General features: G+C 41.5%; 1 protein-coding gene across 4 annotated transcripts in view; it reads right to left on the bottom strand.

Annotated features, from left to right (window-relative positions):
* Nucleotides 1-17,361, bottom strand: part of MAP3K20 (mitogen-activated protein kinase kinase kinase 20) — a 166,783-nt gene extending 149,422 nt beyond the window's left edge. For 2 of the 4 annotated variants that reach the window (XM_005202331.5, XM_005202332.5), the window contains exons 1-2: nucleotides 17,124-17,276; nucleotides 3,942-4,134 (exon numbers count right to left, since the gene is read on the bottom strand). In XM_005202331.5, the coding sequence (XP_005202388.1) occupies nucleotides 3,942-4,100 (159 nt within the window). In that variant the 5' untranslated portion in view covers nucleotides 4,101-4,134; nucleotides 17,124-17,276. Of the gene's footprint in view, nucleotides 1-3,941; nucleotides 4,135-4,304; nucleotides 4,452-17,123; nucleotides 17,277-17,309 lie in introns of those variants that run through there. The other 2 variants (XM_010801894.4, NM_001205493.1) reach the window with 2 other exon arrangements.
* Nucleotides 17,362-17,634: the final 273 nt, after the last annotated feature.

Genomic DNA, 17,634 nt, shown 5'->3' on the forward strand with positions numbered 1-17,634 from the left:
CCTTTTTAAACAGTCTACAAAAGCAAACCTGTTAGCCAAATCTAGGTTTCTGAGTATCATACTCCCACATCAGGTACCATGAATCAGGGCTTCCTGAAGAAATGGCTGACTCCAGGAATGGAACTAACTGAGCCTGGAGCGTCTTTTCATGCCAATGATGGAGACACAGCAAAAGGACATAGGAGCCAAACTGAAGGGACTCTTACTTGCTAAATCGGGAACAATTTAAGCATGAAAGTGAATAACAACAGTAGTGAACTGTAACATTCCAAATTCGAAAAAGAATCCTTAAGTCTACAATGAGACAATAAAAAAATGGATCAATAAACAATAAATAAAGAAATGAATCAATAAACAACTGAAGAAAGGAAGGAAGAAAGGCTCTCATTTATGCTAGAACCTTTTGCTTTCTACACTGTAACTGTCATAATAATATTTGATTCAAACAAGAGTCACCAATGGATGCTAAAGACATTGGGTAATATTTGTTGAGGGAAGGTATTTACATAACCTCAAAGTATCTATCAATATCTTAATTATTAATTATGAAGAGAAAACAGGTATTTTTACTGGGGATAAATTGGGTGAGCCTCTCTTAGTCAAAGATTCATAATTAATGTCACCAATAATGGGACAAACTGACATAATAGGTCTTCCATTAAGATAAGCCAAGGACTTGTGTTGTTATATAGCATTCCTACCAAAACTACATAACCTTAAACTAGGTGAGAGGGAAAGGAAATCAGATTAACCCCAAATGATGGATATTCTACAAAAACTTCCCAGCACACTTCAAAAATGTCAAGGTTTAAAAAACAAAGAAAGGCAGAGAAATTGTTGCAGATTAAAACAGACTAAATAGATATATCACTAAATGCAGTACGTGATTCTGGATTAGGGAAAAAAAATGCCATAAAAAGCCATTATTGGGACAATAGGAAAAATCTGAAAATAGACTTGTATAATTGGTACTACTGAATCAATGTTAAATTTCCAATAGTTGCATTATAGTTGTGTTCTTCAGAGAAGCTAAAGTATTTAGAGATAAAGGTACATAGCATCTGCAATTTACCCTTATGTTCACTAGAAAATATATAACCAATAATATATAGAGAGAATCAATATATATATATATATATATATATAAAAATATATAAATCAATAATATATAGAGAGAAAGCAAATGTTGCCAGTGTTAATTAGCTGTGATTCTAGGGGAATGATATGCTACAGCTCATGGTACCTCCTTGTAGGTTTTCACTAGGTGTAAAGGTTTTTTTAACAATGAAGTTTTACAAGATATGGAAGCAACCTAAGTGCCCACCAACAGATGGATAGATAAAGAAGATGTGGTATATATTATATGTACAATGGAACACTACTCAGTCATAGAAAAGAATGAAATTTTTCCATCTGCAGCAACATGGATGGATCTAGAGCTTAGTGAAATGAGTTACATTGCTATCACTTACAGGTAGAATCTAAAAAACAAAACAAATGGATGAATATTTTAAAAAACTAAGTTGTAAAGAACTACCAAAATTTTAAGTAAATGCCATTTTTCTTTGTTTTCTAAATCAGAAAAGTAATATATACTCACTGAACTCAGTTCAGTTCAGTCGCTCAGTCGTGTCTGACTCTTTGCGACCCCATGAATCGCTAGAGGTCTACAAATAAAAGTCCCTCTATGTGCCCACGTAAGCAGAATTAAAGAGTTATATATAAACTTTTTCTACCTTTCATAAAACATATATATATTTAACCAGACATTAGGTCATTCTTAAAGAGTTCCATGAGTGAGCTACAAATATATTATTAAATGTTCCATTGTTTCTAAGATTCATTCGCAAAAATGACTAAGTGACACAGGACTGAATCTATAAATTAGAAAAAATCCAGAGCATATAACCTTTATCTTATCACTGAGAAAACATCTAGCCACCAAGCCAACACATAGTTCATAAAGTATAACAAACATTTACATAAGAAATGCATATTTCCTTTCCAATAACTGCCAACCCCTAGTCAAAATTATTTACATCTTGAACACACATTAAGTCAGAAAGTGTGGAGACACTTTGCAGTAACTTAGCGTGCGTCTTTATCACTCACAGTCACTGCCTAAACCGAGCCCCAGAGCTGAAACTGAGTTTCTGTTTTTCCTACTTAGAAGTTTATGAGGCGTGCTCCTGTGGTTTACTGTAGTCAGCTCCAATTCTGAATGATATGCACTCGAGTTAAATATCTACACAAGAGCAGGATCTGGCAGTTTCCAGTTCCTGCTTTCACTCCTGTGCTTCCCTGTGTCATGTTCCTGGTTCTCTCTCAGACAGTAAAAAATGGTACTGGCTATGGATGGCGGTGGAGTCAAAGGGCTGCAATTACTGTCTTCCTATTAAAATTTGTTTCACGTCTCAAAGTCTTTCTCATATCCAACAGTCACGTAAGAACACGTTCACTGTACTGAAGTCGTATGATGCTTAAACATATTAGCATACTTATATACTTCTTGAATATAAATTTGACGGAACCAGTTTATTATCTGTTCTTACCTGGTAAAACTAGAGGTTTCAGAATTAAAAACTAGAGAATAGGGGGTCCAGTCTGGATTTCATCCACCCCTACTGGGGCAGCTGTACATATTTTGCAAAGCTCTATTTCCCAACCTACAGAATGAGTACAACAATGCCTGCCTATAAAGGGCTCAAGAGTTCACCAGATTAAACAAAAAAAAGATAGGTTCAACTCCAAAAAAAGAAATAATTTTATCATTTGGCTACTATTTAAAATTGATCAACACATGACTGGGAGAAACCTTTTTCTACATAGTAGCCTTTTGGTTTGGAGCACACATTAGCTTTAAAAGCTGTCACTTCTTAATGCTTTCTACAACCTACAGAGGTATCTTAGTCCTCTGGGTTGGGTTCACAAATCACGCACACCACTGCTGGTCACACAGTCACAAAGCAGTGCTGGAGGGAACACCACAAAGCGCTTTCTATTTTGGCCATTTCGGTTTCCTTTCTGAACCAACTGCTGTGGTTCCCTGGCAGCAGTTAATGAAAAAAAGGAAATCATTCAGGGAGATTAAAGGATATTTATGGAAAAGTTCACTTTAAAAACATACTGAGAAGAACAATAATTAGCCAAAACACGGCATAAATAGAACCGACCAAAGCAAACTCCAGCGGGTAGCTATTTAAAGTTACTGACACCCTGAGCTCCTGCAAGTCATCTCTGCAGCTAGCTTTACTGTGGGGTTTGGGTACCAAACTGAACGTGGGGACAATGCTGTGTCACTTTCCTAAGAAAGATGAAGGGCCTGTGTACAAGTTCTGAGCTCCACTAGGACCAGCACCAATTCCAGACTCTGAAAGTCAAAATGTTTTTTCCAATTTTACAAGTAGAGCAGCTCTCTGTGTAGCACTTTTATTAAACAAAGTCCCTCACTCTGCACTTCAAGTAGAGGTGAAATCCAAGAAGCTGGTATTGCTTCTATTTCAGTAGAGAAATAATGCTTTTTCTTTTTCAAAAAGACAAGTCCTGGGGACCACAAATTCACCAGAAAAGTGGAAAGGGGATGAAAACTTTATACACTTCTCTTTACTGACCCCTTTTGGCTGACCCAGGGCAAAGCCTAAAGTCTGGGAAGACCTGAGCGCTCACCTCCCCAGGACAAGAGATCAGAGAACATTCGGTCTTGCACGCCATGGAAAGAAATCCTCTCAGTTCAGATGACCCCTAGTAAAACTCAACCCTACAGCACACATGGCACCGATTGCTATTTATGGGGCTCCCAGAATGGAAATTTGGGAAACAGCCTCATGGATCAGCCCCGAAGGCTCTGCTAGGTCCCTGGCAGCCTGTGACCTCTGACTCTAGGTTGAAAAGCTTACATAAATGCTATCACGACCACTTCTGATAGCAGGAAAAGACCTTACCTCTTTCTCTATCTTGAGTAGCTTCTTTACAGCCACCTCCTTGTCCTGTGATATCCATTTGGCTCGATAGACACTCCCAAAACTCCCTCCACCGCAGTTTTCAAAAAACTGCAAGTCATCAAATTTAATTTGCACAAAGGAGGTACCGAGAGACGACATCTCATAATGACAAAGTATTATACTTCCACAAAATCTGCAGAGGGAAGGGGAAAAAAAAGCTGGATTAGAAACATATTAGAATGAAACCCCTGAATTCCACTTTAGCTAATGCATACCAAGTCCTGTGGTGCTTCCACAAAAAGCCTTGATGACTTAGGAGGAAGAAACGCAGAAGTATAAACAAATCAACATGAAAACACTTACCCTGGTAGCCCGAGCAAAACTCAACAGCAACCTGTCCAGACTCTGAAATACAGCTGTCCCCAGAGAAATGGCTCAGATTTCCCCCCCGGACAAAGCCTGCAACAGCACTTCCTGCACATCCCCAGCAGCTCTGCCTAAAGGCTACCGTGAAACCAGGTCTCTCTCCCACCGCAAAGACAAACGGGAAGTGTGCTCTCAGCAGGAGGCTTGCACAGCTCTTCTGGCATCTGAGGCATGCCATTTCCCTGCGTTGTACTCACTTAACATAAAATATACATAACCTAAGCATCTGAGCATGCTGGCACGGGAGGGCCCAAACACTGCAAACAGAACGCACGCTTGGGGCTGGGATTCCAAAAGCAAGTGGTCAGCTCTGGGATGAGAGAAGAACTGGCCAAGTGCTTTCCAGAAGTGGCTCCCTGGACTGTGTCCTGTAGCAGAACTTAATTAAAGAGCAGAAAATTTGCCCTTGATTACAATATATTAAGTCATCCAGTAATCTCTGCCAAGAATGTTTAAAAAAAAAATATTATGCCTGTTTCCAGAGGAACAGATTACCTCTCACAGAGATTACAGTGATATTTTCTGCAGTCTAAGGAGTTTCACTATTCTCCAGGTAAGGGGTAATTCTTCACACTCTATACCTAACCACAAATTAGCAGGAAAAACAAAACAAAAACCTACAACCAAGAACAAGAAGGTCTAAAATTTTGAACCCGCAAAAAAAGCAGATGGATAAAGAAGCTTTTAGGCATGTTCTTCTCAAATTGTAAATCAGAATCTTATACTGAGGGAGCAAAAAGATGAATCCATATGTACAGGACATTCTACAAAACAACTCCCCTGGTCTCTTCATAACTGTCAAAGTCATGATTGAAAAGGCAGAGAAGTTTCTAGTACATGGAGGACTTCAAGGAAATATGACTAAATGCAATGCATGATCACTGACTAGATTTTGGATCCCCCAAAACTGCAGAAGTCAATTATGAGGATTTTAGGGAAATCTGAATATTGATTATACATTAGATAATACTATTCTCTGCATGGCAAATAATGGTATTTTGGTTTTGTAGAAGGATGTCCTTGTTCTTGGAAGATATACTGGGTGCTGTATCAAAGTATGATATCTCCAATTTAATTTAAAATAGTTCGACTCCCCTTCACCCTCCAAAAAAAAGTCAACGGGTATACAAAGGAAGGAGGCAAATCCAGCACAGTGTTAAGAACTGGTGAATCTAGGTGACAAGTATGTGGGCGTTTTATTACTTTTCTATGGAATCTAATTATTTTCAAAAGAAAGAGGAGGAGGGGCAATTTATATCTATTACACATGTTAGTACAAATTTGTATCTATTATAGATCTTATTGTGCTGCTGACTAGCCAATCCATTTTAGGAGCATCAGGTCACTGAAGAATGCTGATTTCTTAAGTGAAGTCAAACTTGACTCTACTTTGGGATGAAGGCAAGAGAGAAGACTGTTTACCCTCTGAAGTTTAAACGATAGCTTTAGAATCTACATAAGTAAACACAGTATCAAAATACAGTCAGTACATTTTTGAGGCAAAAATGTTACCTAACTTTTGCTTCGATTCATATTTTGTTAATTAGAGGAAAAAAAAAGGACCCCCCAAAACACAAAATTTAAGACCATGCCAAAGATTGGTACATAGAACATGCAAGTTTCTTCTTATCTGCAAAATGTTTGTTCAACAAAATGCAAAACACTGCTTGTAAGAGTCCCTCGGTGTTATAAATACTATATCTATATTTTTACTATTTTTACTTTTATAAAAAAAAATGAAAACTAGGACTCCCCTGTCCTACCCCTCCTCACACCCAATTCTCTCTTCAGGGGGAACTAATTTCAACTCACTTAGGATTTTATTCTGATATTTATATTTCATATGATATTTTTATATCTATTAGCACATTTCTAAAAGTGTGTTTTATAGCTAGTTCCTGATTGTTCCATTTTAGTTATTACGTATTCACTTTTCCCTGTGGAAGAAAGATTAGTTCTCACCCCCCATCCTTTACCTCCTTACATCAAACACGTCACACGTGCCCTATCCTCCCAGCATCCCGCTCTACTGTAACATTTGGTTAAGTCAATATTCACTGTTTACAGCAGTCTGGCAAGGTAAACATTATTCCCAAGAGTGCTGAGCAGGACTCAATGACTTTTTCTTTCTTGGATAATTGTTCATTTCTCCCTGAGTTATTAGTGGTTCGGTTTGGTTTTTGCTGTTTGTTTAGCCGCTGGTAAAGAATCCGCCTGCAGTGCGGGAGACCTGGGTTCAATCCCTGGGTTGGGAAGATCCCCTGGAGAAGGGAAAGGCTACCCACTCCAGTATTCTGGCCTGGAGAATTCCATGGACTGTATAGTACATGGGGTCACAAAGAGTCAGACACGACTGAGTGACTTTCACTTCACTTAGCTTTGTATACATCTAAAACGTATTCACCTCATCAAACTCTCTGAACTGCAAAACTCCTCTCAGTAAAGTAAAAACATCAGGTAACAGGGGAGGAGGGTCTATTTTCTTCTAGGAGACACGTCTCCTATACCTTTCACCTTGAGCAGTCTGGCTGAAGCAGTGGCTTTCCAGGTTTGATTGCACTGGCTTGTCCATCATCCTCAGCATCCTTCATCTTTTCCTCTGTGGGAACTCCTGGCTTCCCTTTCTTGGTTTAGTCTCTTACTTTGACAGAACACATCTCCCATTAGCGACCTGAGTAGAGTGCCCAGGACGCAGTTTTTGGGGGAGAATCTGTATGTCTTCAAATGTCTTGATTGGTAGTATGTTTTCAGGTAGGAAGTTATTTCCTGATAATTTCAAAAGTATTACCACATACTCATCTAGTTTCTAATGTGTCTGTAGAGCAAGTCTGAAGTTACTCTGCTTACCAATTCTGCTTACATTATTCTTTCCTTTCTGAAATCATTTAGGACCTGGTATTCAACCCTAGAATCCTGAAATTAATAGGATATGCTTAGGAGTGAGTCTTTTTCATTCATTGGTGGCATATTCAGTATACTCTCCATCTGTGACTCATGTCTTTTAATTCCAGAAAATTTCCTTGTGATCTTTCTTTACCACTTACAGCCATTCTTACTTCTTATTTCCTCCTCCAGCCCCCTAGACACACAGGAGGACAGATCTGCAGTTCCCAGGACATGCTTTCCCATCTTCACACCTCTGCCCAGGCTAGGGTTTCTGTTTTGAATGCCTTTCCCTGCCCAGGGACGTCCCTGACCATCTCCTCTGAGCCCCCTGAGCACAGTTAACTCTCCTTTTTCTGTGCCAGAGCCCCTTTCTTTATCCTTTCATCTTTCCCACTTACTTCCCACCAGACTATAAATTCTTTAAAAGTGAAACACATTTCTATTTTCATATGAATCTTCAGTAGCTACTATGCAGCCAGCATATTAAACCTATTCCATTCAAAAATATGTATTGAATGAATGAATCAAAAACCAATCAAATAACTTCTGGTTATTCCTGTTATACCATTGGCAGCTGGAAAGATTACAATCAGATTAAGTAAAATCTTAGAACTGTAGTTTTTATAAGTGCCCTCCAAAGGATTCTGAAGCAAATCCTGATCTGAAAACAGCTGCCTAGGCTTTTTGGGAGACTAAGAAGAGTATATTTGGGATCTCTAGGGTTAGGTGTCTCTGAGACTGGAGGAAAAGGAGAAGGGTGGAGAGAAGAGGAGGAAGGCAGAGGAGGAGGGAGGAAATCCTTCCAGAACAGAGATCTGAACCAGGATGAGATCGATATGAATAAATCGGAACCCTCTGGTACAGAGCAAGTCCAGGGTAACCTGAGGCAGGATCAGTCCCATTTGAAACTGACCCAGAGGTTTCAAAGAGAGGCAGACTTCTGAGAAGCATAGTTCTCAGGATCTTCACTCTGAGATGAGGCAACCAGTCAGCTCTTCCCAGAATCACTGTTACTCACTTTGTGATACATCCTGCCTTTTGGAAACTGGCTGTGTATGAATGGAACTATATAATTACTTGAGTGTTTTATTGGGACCATAAAAAATTAAGAACCATCTGATTACCAAAGAGACTAACAATTCTGGGGTGTATGAATACAGGTTTTCACTCCGGTAAGCTTTTGGCAAAGCGTCATGGACTTAGCTAAAGAGCCTGACTGAGATTCCCACTGCCATCTACATGACTGTCTGACCACATATATTTACTTTTCCCTTTGTGCTTTCCCTCCTTGAAAATCATTATTCTAAGAGGATCAATTTATGACCAGAAGAAAGGATAATCAGAGTTGCAAATTAATTATACTTAGAGCATCTTGGGGAAGATTGCTACCTGATCAAATTATGTTCTAAAGATTTAGGTGTATTCTCCAGTGAAGACACTAGAATTTAATAAAAGTCATCCATATAAATGTATTTACATAGTACACCCAATCAAATGATGCTGTCATTCTACGATGTTAAAATAATTGCTTTTACACAAGAAAGACAACTTTCCTCCATGCAATAATTCCCAGTCCTAATTCTATAGCATCCTAACTTTGGTTTCATAAACTCTCAAAGCTGTTTTAAATGCTACTGATAAGTATCTACCACAGAGCACTGAAGAGTAAGTTAGAACAGGGATATGACAAAAATGAAAGCCTAAGAGAGTGTCACAACTCTGAAAATATTGAAAATCACTACCTCAGTGGTTGAATCAAATCACTAGAGTCCTCAAGTAGTAAGACTTTAGTAACTACTTTAGTAGTAGTAACTACTACTTTAGTAGTGGTAACATTTTTTTAATGTTTAAAAATTTCCTTAGGGAATTCCCTGGTCATCCAGCGGTTAGGACTCTGCACTTTCGCTGTCTAAAGCCCAGGGTCAATCCCTGGCTAGCGAACTAAGATCTTGCAAACCACAGGGTGCAACCAAAAAATTTTTTTGTTTTCCTTAAATTAAAATTTAAATATATTTTAAAACTATTAATTGCTGAAAGCATAAATAGTACCATCAGCTTATTATCAAAAGTGGAACTATAGGAAGAAAACCTTAAAGGGAAGGTATTTTACTTTTCAAAGTTTTTAGCCTTCCAGTCCAAAAAAAAAAAAAATGGACTTTTGTCCTGGATTTTTGAAAAAGAGGAAAAAAAGAAACCTGTGAAGTTTAGAAGTAGATAGATGTGAGTTAGAATTCTGCCTCTAGGGAATTCCGTGGCAGTCCAATGGTTAGGACTCTGCACTTCCGCTGCAGAGGGCATGGATTCAGGGAACCAAGATCCCACAAACTGCCCAGCACAGCCCCCAAAAATAAAAACTCTGCCTCTACCTCTCAGTAACCTTGAATCAATCACTTTTCTCAAGACCATGGTATTTCCAGACCCAATAAATGAAATATTCCTTCTGTTATCAAACATTTAAAAATTGATAGTCCAAAAGTTAACATGTTTGCATAGTATTATTTGACCTCTTAAGTCTTATTTCCAAGTAACAGATATTTGAACACAACATAGCTTTGATCCCAGAGAAAGACCCAGTTAGCTCTAGTAGCAAATCTGCACTGACCAGCTGTTAGGCCCTGGGCAGGACGCCGAGCCTCTCTGAGCAGTTTCTCCCTGGCAGTAAAGCCCATCCCATGCGGTTGTTGCGAAGTGGGAGATGCTGTGAAAGGCCTTGCACAGGGCCCTGCACACGGTACATAATACTCAATAAATGGAAACTGTGGTCACCCAATTATTTTAAGAAAGCTTGATATCACATTTAACCATCTACTTTTCAGCCTTTGTAGTTAGGATTCCTTTCCTCAATAGTTTTCCTCTCCTTGTTTTCAGAATTGTTCTATATTATATCTCCATTAGTTTTGCAGAGCAAAAATAGATTACTGTATCATTGATTCCCTAAATCCTTATTACAGTATCTAAGTTTCTTTGTGTATGTTTTATATTTTTTCTCAATCCTCTCTTTGCAACCCCATGGGCTGCAGCCCGCCAGGCCTCCCTGTCCATCACCAACTCCCAGAGTTTCCTCAAACTCATATCCATTGAGTCAGTTATACCATCCAACCATCTCATCCTCTGTCATTCCCTTCTCCTCCCGCCTTCAATCTTTCCCAGCATCAGGGTCTTTTCAAATGAGTCAGTTCTTCACATCAGGTGGCCAAAGTATTGGAGTTTCAGCTTCAGCATCAGTCCTTCCAATGAATATCAGGACTGATTTCCTTTAGGATGGACTGGTTAATTTAAAAAAATTAAATCTACTTATAAAAGGATTAACTTTATTAGAAAATAGACTCTTGGACTTTTTCTGGATTTTTTTATCTTTTAGGTTTATACAGGCCTATTATTTCTCAATTCAGATCCTTTCTCTATCCTTTACTTGTACTACTCTATTTTCTTTCTTCACAAAAGTAAAGTTAAAAGTTTATTTTCTGATACAATATAGAAAAAAAAAATCATTTGTTTTGTTATGACCTGAATATGACAAAAAACACTCCCCTAACCTCAACAAATTCCTTTGCCAAGCTTGCTACCCTAGTATGTATTTATGCTAGCATTATTTCAGCCTCCTTAATGAAGATTAGTGAATAAACTAATAAAGATGTGCTTTATCATCAGGTATATAAAAACAATACCACTTGGATTACAGTTTTGCAATTCTTTTTTTTTTTTTCTTTAAGTCTTTTTCACAAAGGAGGAAAGCTCTGAGGTTGATATATTTGTTTATGACATCAAGATCAAAGATGCAGAGCTTCTGTTCCTGAACAGGACTGCTATTCTGCTAGGATAGATAAGTTCTGTAAGACTAGCTGGAGACTAGGTATGAATGGAACTCACCAGTACTGAGTCTACCCTAGCCGTTGCCTTCCCTCCTCCAAGCCTGCCACTGGAAAGCAGACTATCTTATCTAGAACAGGTTGCAGGGCACCAGGAAGAGGATCTGGGTATCTAAGAGAAGCCAACTTTAAAAGTCTAAACCTAGAACAGCTATTGTTCCACTTCTTTTCCCCTCTCTCCTTTATCACATAAATAACATAAATCTCATAAATAACATAAACATAATATAAACATAAATAAAAGATCATGGCATCCGGTCCCATCACTTCGTGGCAAATAGATGCAGAACAGTGGAAACAGTGGCAGACGTTACTTTTGGGGGCTCCAAAATCACTGCAGATGGTGATTGCAGCCATGAAATTAAAAGACGCTTGCTCCTTGGGAGAAAAGTTATGACCAACCTAGATAGCATATTAAAAAGCAGAGGCGTTACGTTGCCAACAAAGGTCCATCTAGTCAAGGCTATGGTTTTTCCAGTAGTCATGCATGGATGTGAGAGTTGGACTATAAAGAAAGCTGACCGCAGAAGAATTGATGCTTTTTAACTGTAGTGTTGGAGAAGACTCTTGAGAGTCCCTTGGACTGCAAGGAGATCCAACCAGTTCATCTAAAGAAACTCAGTCCTGGGTGTTCATTGGAAGGACTGATGTTGAAGCTGAAACTCCAATACATTGGCCACCTGATGCAAAGAGCTGACTCATTTGAAAAGACCCTGATGGTGGGAAAGATTGAGGGCAGGAGGAGAAGGGGACGACAGAGGATGAGGTGGTTGGATGACATCACCAACTCAATGAATATGAGTTTGAGTGAACTCCGGGAGTTGGTGATGAACAGGGAGGCCTGGCGTGCTGCGATTCATGGGGTCGCAAAGAGTAGGACATGACTGGGCGAGTGAACTGAGCATAAACCTCTACTTGAAGCACAGGTTAAACACTTCAGTTAAAGAAGAGACTTCCATGACATACTTTTTGCCAGAAACGTTGTTACTAGAAGCAAAATACATGAGGAACAGAAATGTAGGGAGAAGGGGTACTGATGCCCAGAAATGCCCTGTGGAAATGTGTCCATGCTCAAACAGAGGCCTAGCTAGGAAACTATGAGTAGGTACAACCCAGGACACGGGCCGGTGCAGGTGTTCCTTGAGTCAAACGATTACAAGTTTTGAGCGTTGAGTGATTGGAGGCCTGAGGAAGAGAAGGAGGTCAGAGTCTGAGTACAGCAAAAAAGCGTCGAGTGGGCATATTTCTGAGTTGGCTAGAAGAGGAATTCACAGGTGTTGGGGGTGCAGGTTGGGGTGGAGGAGAAAACAGTTGCTAATAAGTAAGAAAGATCTACTCAGTCAATAAGCCCACCCATTCACGATTCTGCTTCTACTCAGCTCTTGTTTCTGTTCTTATTTCTTCTCTTGTCAAATAGAAAGTATCTCACCTTCCTGGCTGAGTACAATTTTGGACAAACCTATAGTGAAGGTTCCCCGAGAAGGGGAAGTATGAGAGTTAAAACTTGCTAATCTTGAAGTAACATGAAAACAAACAAAACCAGGGGCATTAAAAGTAGATAAGACCAAAGGAAGACTCTACAGTATGTATCACAGAGCCAGTGGCCACACTATCTGTAGACAAGTTACAGATGGAATTCAGGGTTATCAGAGCTGCCTAACAAGAAAATATGCCACCCTGTTTAGTAGTGAGTTCCTTATCACTGAGAGTGTTCAAGGAGAGTTGGGGAGGAGACTAGGAGAGGAATGAAGAGTTTCGTAAAGATCCACTCCAACCCCGTGAGTACACCCTGACTAACTGACCTCTCCCTTCCCTTCTTAGGGATATAGTCATGAACCTGACACAGAGAGCCCCCTCCCTCGTGGAGGAACACGGTGATCAATGTCAATGATGGGAATAACTGTACTTTGGCCACCTCATGCGAAGAGTTGACTCATTGGAAAAGACTCTGATGCTGGGAGGGATTGGGGGCAGGAGGAGAAGGGGACGAGAGAGATGAGATGGCTGGATGGCATCACTGACTCGATGGACATGAGTCTCAGTGAACTCCGGGAGTTGGTGTTGGACAGGGAGGCCTGGCGTGCTGCGATTCATGGGGTCGCAAAGAGTCGGACACGACTGAGTGACTGATCTGATCTGAAACTGGCTGAGAAGGTGAAACTGTATTTCACATTTCTATCCCACAACTATCTCCCCCTCTTCTTGACTTCCAAAGCAAAGAGCTTTTCTGACCTTGAAAGCCCCAGTGTGACCACAGAAAATAAAAACTCTTTGGATGACGATCTACACTATTCTTTTCTCAGCATAATGGAATTGCATTACCCCATGCGGCGGGCTGGGCTGTGAAGCTCAATGGTGCAGTACCATTTACCAGAACCAGGCCCAAGCTCCTCAAATGTGGGTGCTCCCTCAGGGGGAGTACCCAGCTCTGTGAAGAAGGTATATGAACAAACACACATCTTACAGCATTGATTTTTCTTTAAGATTTGGGGGAAGAAACATGCTTGGCATTTGTATTGGTTTGTTCAATAAATCAAACAGTACAGAAAAGAATGCCAAGGTCACATAAATTTTTAAGATTAAATGCAGGATCTGAGAGAAAGTGCTTGCTTACACCGGAAGTATTTATGGTTATACCTACAGATCCCTGAAGGAATACATTCTTCCCCTAAATAGGACATTTTGGTAGAAAAGTTCAATCAGCAAAGATTTACTCCATGATCTTCAGGCAGCAACCCTTGCCTTCTGTTTTCAATTTTCTTCTTTGGAGGTCCAGAGATGAGTCCATAAAGAGTGTTGGTCCCTGAAGGTAATCTGTGCTCAAAATTAGCTGTAAGAACGGTTCCAATATTGGTCTTCTAGGTCATAATCAACCACTGTTCCTATAGCTCTGAAATTCTTCAAACTTAAATGCACTAATTTTCAGATTCTCCTCCCCTTCCCCAAGAATATTATAAAGCAATGTATAACTTGTGTATAAAACCAGAGGTATGCACAAAGCTGCTTTAGAAATCCTTATATGCAAAGCAAGAAAATAGTTCTGAAAATCTGCTAGCCCTCCATGTACACATAAGTATAATCTGGAAACAGGGCAGGCTACCAAGGGCAAGCCTTAGCTGGGAACAGGTGAGACAGGCAGCATTCTCTGAGTATAACTTGGGAATGTGGAAAACCCCTTCTCTACCACTTAGTGATGGCAGCTAAAGTTTCGGGCACTGGTTAAAGCATTTCTTTGTGCTGTCTCATATCCTTATGAAGCAGGGATTACTGTCCCCAATTTGCATGTGAGGAAATTGAGGATCAAGCATGTAAAAGCTGCCTAACTTAAAAGTGACACAACTGAGATTCAAATTCAGGTCTGACTTCAAAGTCACAGCATTTTTTCCATCATATTTTCCCCATGCTGTCATTCTGCCTTCTCCTTCTAACTTGTGTTTTTCTCTCCCTCCCTTTAAACAAACCCTTTTCTTACTCTAGTAATTATTAGATTGCTTACCATTTACCTAAAGTTCAACATGAGGCTTTAATTTCCTAGAAGCCATCATGACGTTGGGATTACGATGTCAAATGCCTGGCTGCTTTGTTCTCACAGCATCTTCTACTGTGGTGGGATTATTTAACTGCTATTAGGGCATAATCAATGGTTCAGCTGTCCATAGGACGGTCTGACACAAAAGCACCCACTATCAGTCAAACCAATCTAAGCTCGAGCATTATAGCTCTCTTTCCTTACCAGGTACAGTTTTCTGGTCACAGCTGGAACTCTGCTTAAGGTTAGTAGCCACACAAGAAGTAGCCTAAATGATCCCTGCAGTATACCAAAAGGTGCCTGAGCTGTTTCTATTGCATTCAGATAGACAGGACACCTTCTCTGTCAATCTGTCCTGGGTCAAATAAAATGGAAAGCAAATGATGCAAATTAATTTTGATTTCCAACATCTCTGGATACAGATATAAGGCTATCTTATTCCAAGAAGGATTATATCACCACAAACACTCTTCTCTGGTTTTTTTAAAAAATCACTGATTCTCTTTCTTTTCTTTGAATCTAACAATTTCTAAAATCAACTATCCACTTTTCTCTTTCACTCCACGCTAATAGTTTCACTCCATGTCTGACCCCTTTTCATGAAACATCACTGTAATTTCTCCAGTGTTTTCTCTGATGACTAGATTATTCACTCTACGCCCCTCTTAACTCCTGTTTATAATTTTGAAGCCCTATCAAAGTCAGTTTCACTGTTCTTTCCAGATAGGCACTCAGCCAATATATTGCCAATAACACTCACTCTTGTGCTAACTTAAAATACACAGTGTAGCCTGCCAAGTATCCTTATTTGGCAAGAAGGTCCCTTAGTTCCCAAGATCTTTGACCATCCATTTTTAGATCCAAATCCTCAGTGCTTAATATTTGGATATCTCTCTCTTTTTAATTTGTCCTTATGTGTTCCCTGAAAGAATAAGGAAAAGAGATCAATCATCTGTTTGCTTTCCTAGACAAGAAAAAAATGTCCTTGCCATTATGGTCATTTACTCTGGAATTATTACCACTAAAACTTTTGATATAAACAAAAATATTTTCCAGTTTAAAAAAACTCCCAAAATAACCTCCAAAAAGTTATAATAAAAATTAAATTGTGAAAGATTAAACAGTACATATTGCTCTAAAAGACCATGTTTCTTTATCTTAATTCCCTCTTTCCAAACAAACTAAATTCGCATTCATTTACAATCTCCCAAATCGCTCACTATTGTAGAGGAACAGAAAACAAAGGCTCCACAGATGACTAAAACTATAATTAAAATGAAACCATTCTATATTTTTTGAAAGTCAAAAAACGACATGATATTTCATTGTGGAGATGGGCCTACTACAAAGAAGACATTAACTGTCTTGGATCTCTTGTTTACATTTTGTCTAAATGTGTCTGTCGGTTTGGTTCCACGGAATCCTAGCTGTTCATCTCAACGGAAGTCAGGAGAGCAAGGTTTCTCCTAAAACAGCTTTAAGGTTAAAATATGAATATGCTTTAACAACCACCTTAGCTCAAAAAGTATCGAATTAATTCTGTAAGTCGATTCTAATTCACTATCATTCACGAGAAGCTGCTTATTGTAGTATCACTGGAATAGGACACTAAATGGTGTTGCTTTCATTATTAAGAAAGTAACAAAAATAGTAATTAAGTTTCCCCATAAACAGTGCTTATGCAAGACCAGAGGCGCATCAGAAACGAACATTTTCAGCACTCTAACAACGACTGCCCCGTTCAGTAAGTAACTCGATGTCCACTGGTCAGTTTTGTGTTAAAGTTTGTCTGCAAGCTGTCAGGAGCCAACGCGGCTTGGCGGCCGCTTCAGCCTTTACCCCCAGGCCTGGTGCACTTCTCCGAGCCCAGGAATCCGGGACGCCAGCGGGTCGGCAAAGGGGCCACCCCGGGGCCCGCGGAAGGCCCGGGGGCCCCTCGAAGTGCGGGAGGGCGCGGGCTCCAGGCTCACGGAGCAGGGCTGGCGCGGTCGCCCTTGGCGGGAGGCGAGCTCCTGGGCCCGCTGGCAGGAAAGCAAAAGTTAGTGGGCTCTCCTCGCCCGCGAACATCTCTCCCGGGAAGCGGCCTGCACCCTGCGCTGATTTGGGAGACTCGCGACTCGCCTTGCGAGAGACGCCCGGGTCACGCCCGGCGAGGCCGGCGTTCCGGCGTCCGGGGAGGGAAAGCCGCGACCCGGAGGCGCCGCACGCCTGGCCGAGACGGCCGGAGACGCCCGGGCTGCTTCCCACTCTTCCGGGCGCCAACTTCTGCATCGGATCCGCGCGAACTTCCCGAGCCGCTCCCGGCCGCGCAAGGCCGCGGGAGCCCGGGACGCCGGCCCCGGGTCGGGCGGGGGTGCCTGCAGTGGGGTCCGGACCGCGGCAGGGCCTGGGCCCGCGACGCCGGGACGAGTCGCGATCGCGATAGGCCTGCCCCCCACCCTCTCCCCTGCGGCCTCCGGCCTGGCCCCTTACCTGGCTCCCAGGCCGGGCGCGAGCAAGAGGCCCGGCGCGCGGCGAGGGCAGGGACGGCTACCGGGGTTCGAGGGGACGGCTGCCCGCGGCGCGGCTCCCACGCTTCCGCCCGAGTCAGGAGTTGAACATTCCGCCTCTCTGCCCCGCGCCAATGAGGAACACAGTCACGGCAACAGCACCACCTACCTCCGAGCGCGGAACCGCCGGGCCTCCCTGCAGGCGTCCCGCACGCCCGCCCGGCTGGCCGCAGCGCAGACGCGCCAGCCAGCCAGACGGGGGAGGGCGCTCCGGCTCCCGGGCTGCACCCCTGGGGCACCTTGCGCCCCGCGCCCCGGAACCCTGCCAGGCCGCCGCAGGCTTCACACGGCACCCCATACTGTGGGGGCGCGGGGAGAGGGAGTATGTCTCTGTGCCCCTTTGTGCCTTCACGATCTTTGCACTCAACTCATCCTTATCCATAAACATTGACTATGAAAAAAGCGCTGGGATACAAAGACAAGGGAGGTTGCTT

Source organism: Bos taurus, chromosome 2 (assembly GCF_002263795.3).
Source record: "Bos taurus isolate L1 Dominette 01449 registration number 42190680 breed Hereford chromosome 2, ARS-UCD2.0, whole genome shotgun sequence".
NCBI lineage: Eukaryota > Metazoa > Chordata > Mammalia > Artiodactyla > Bovidae > Bos > Bos taurus.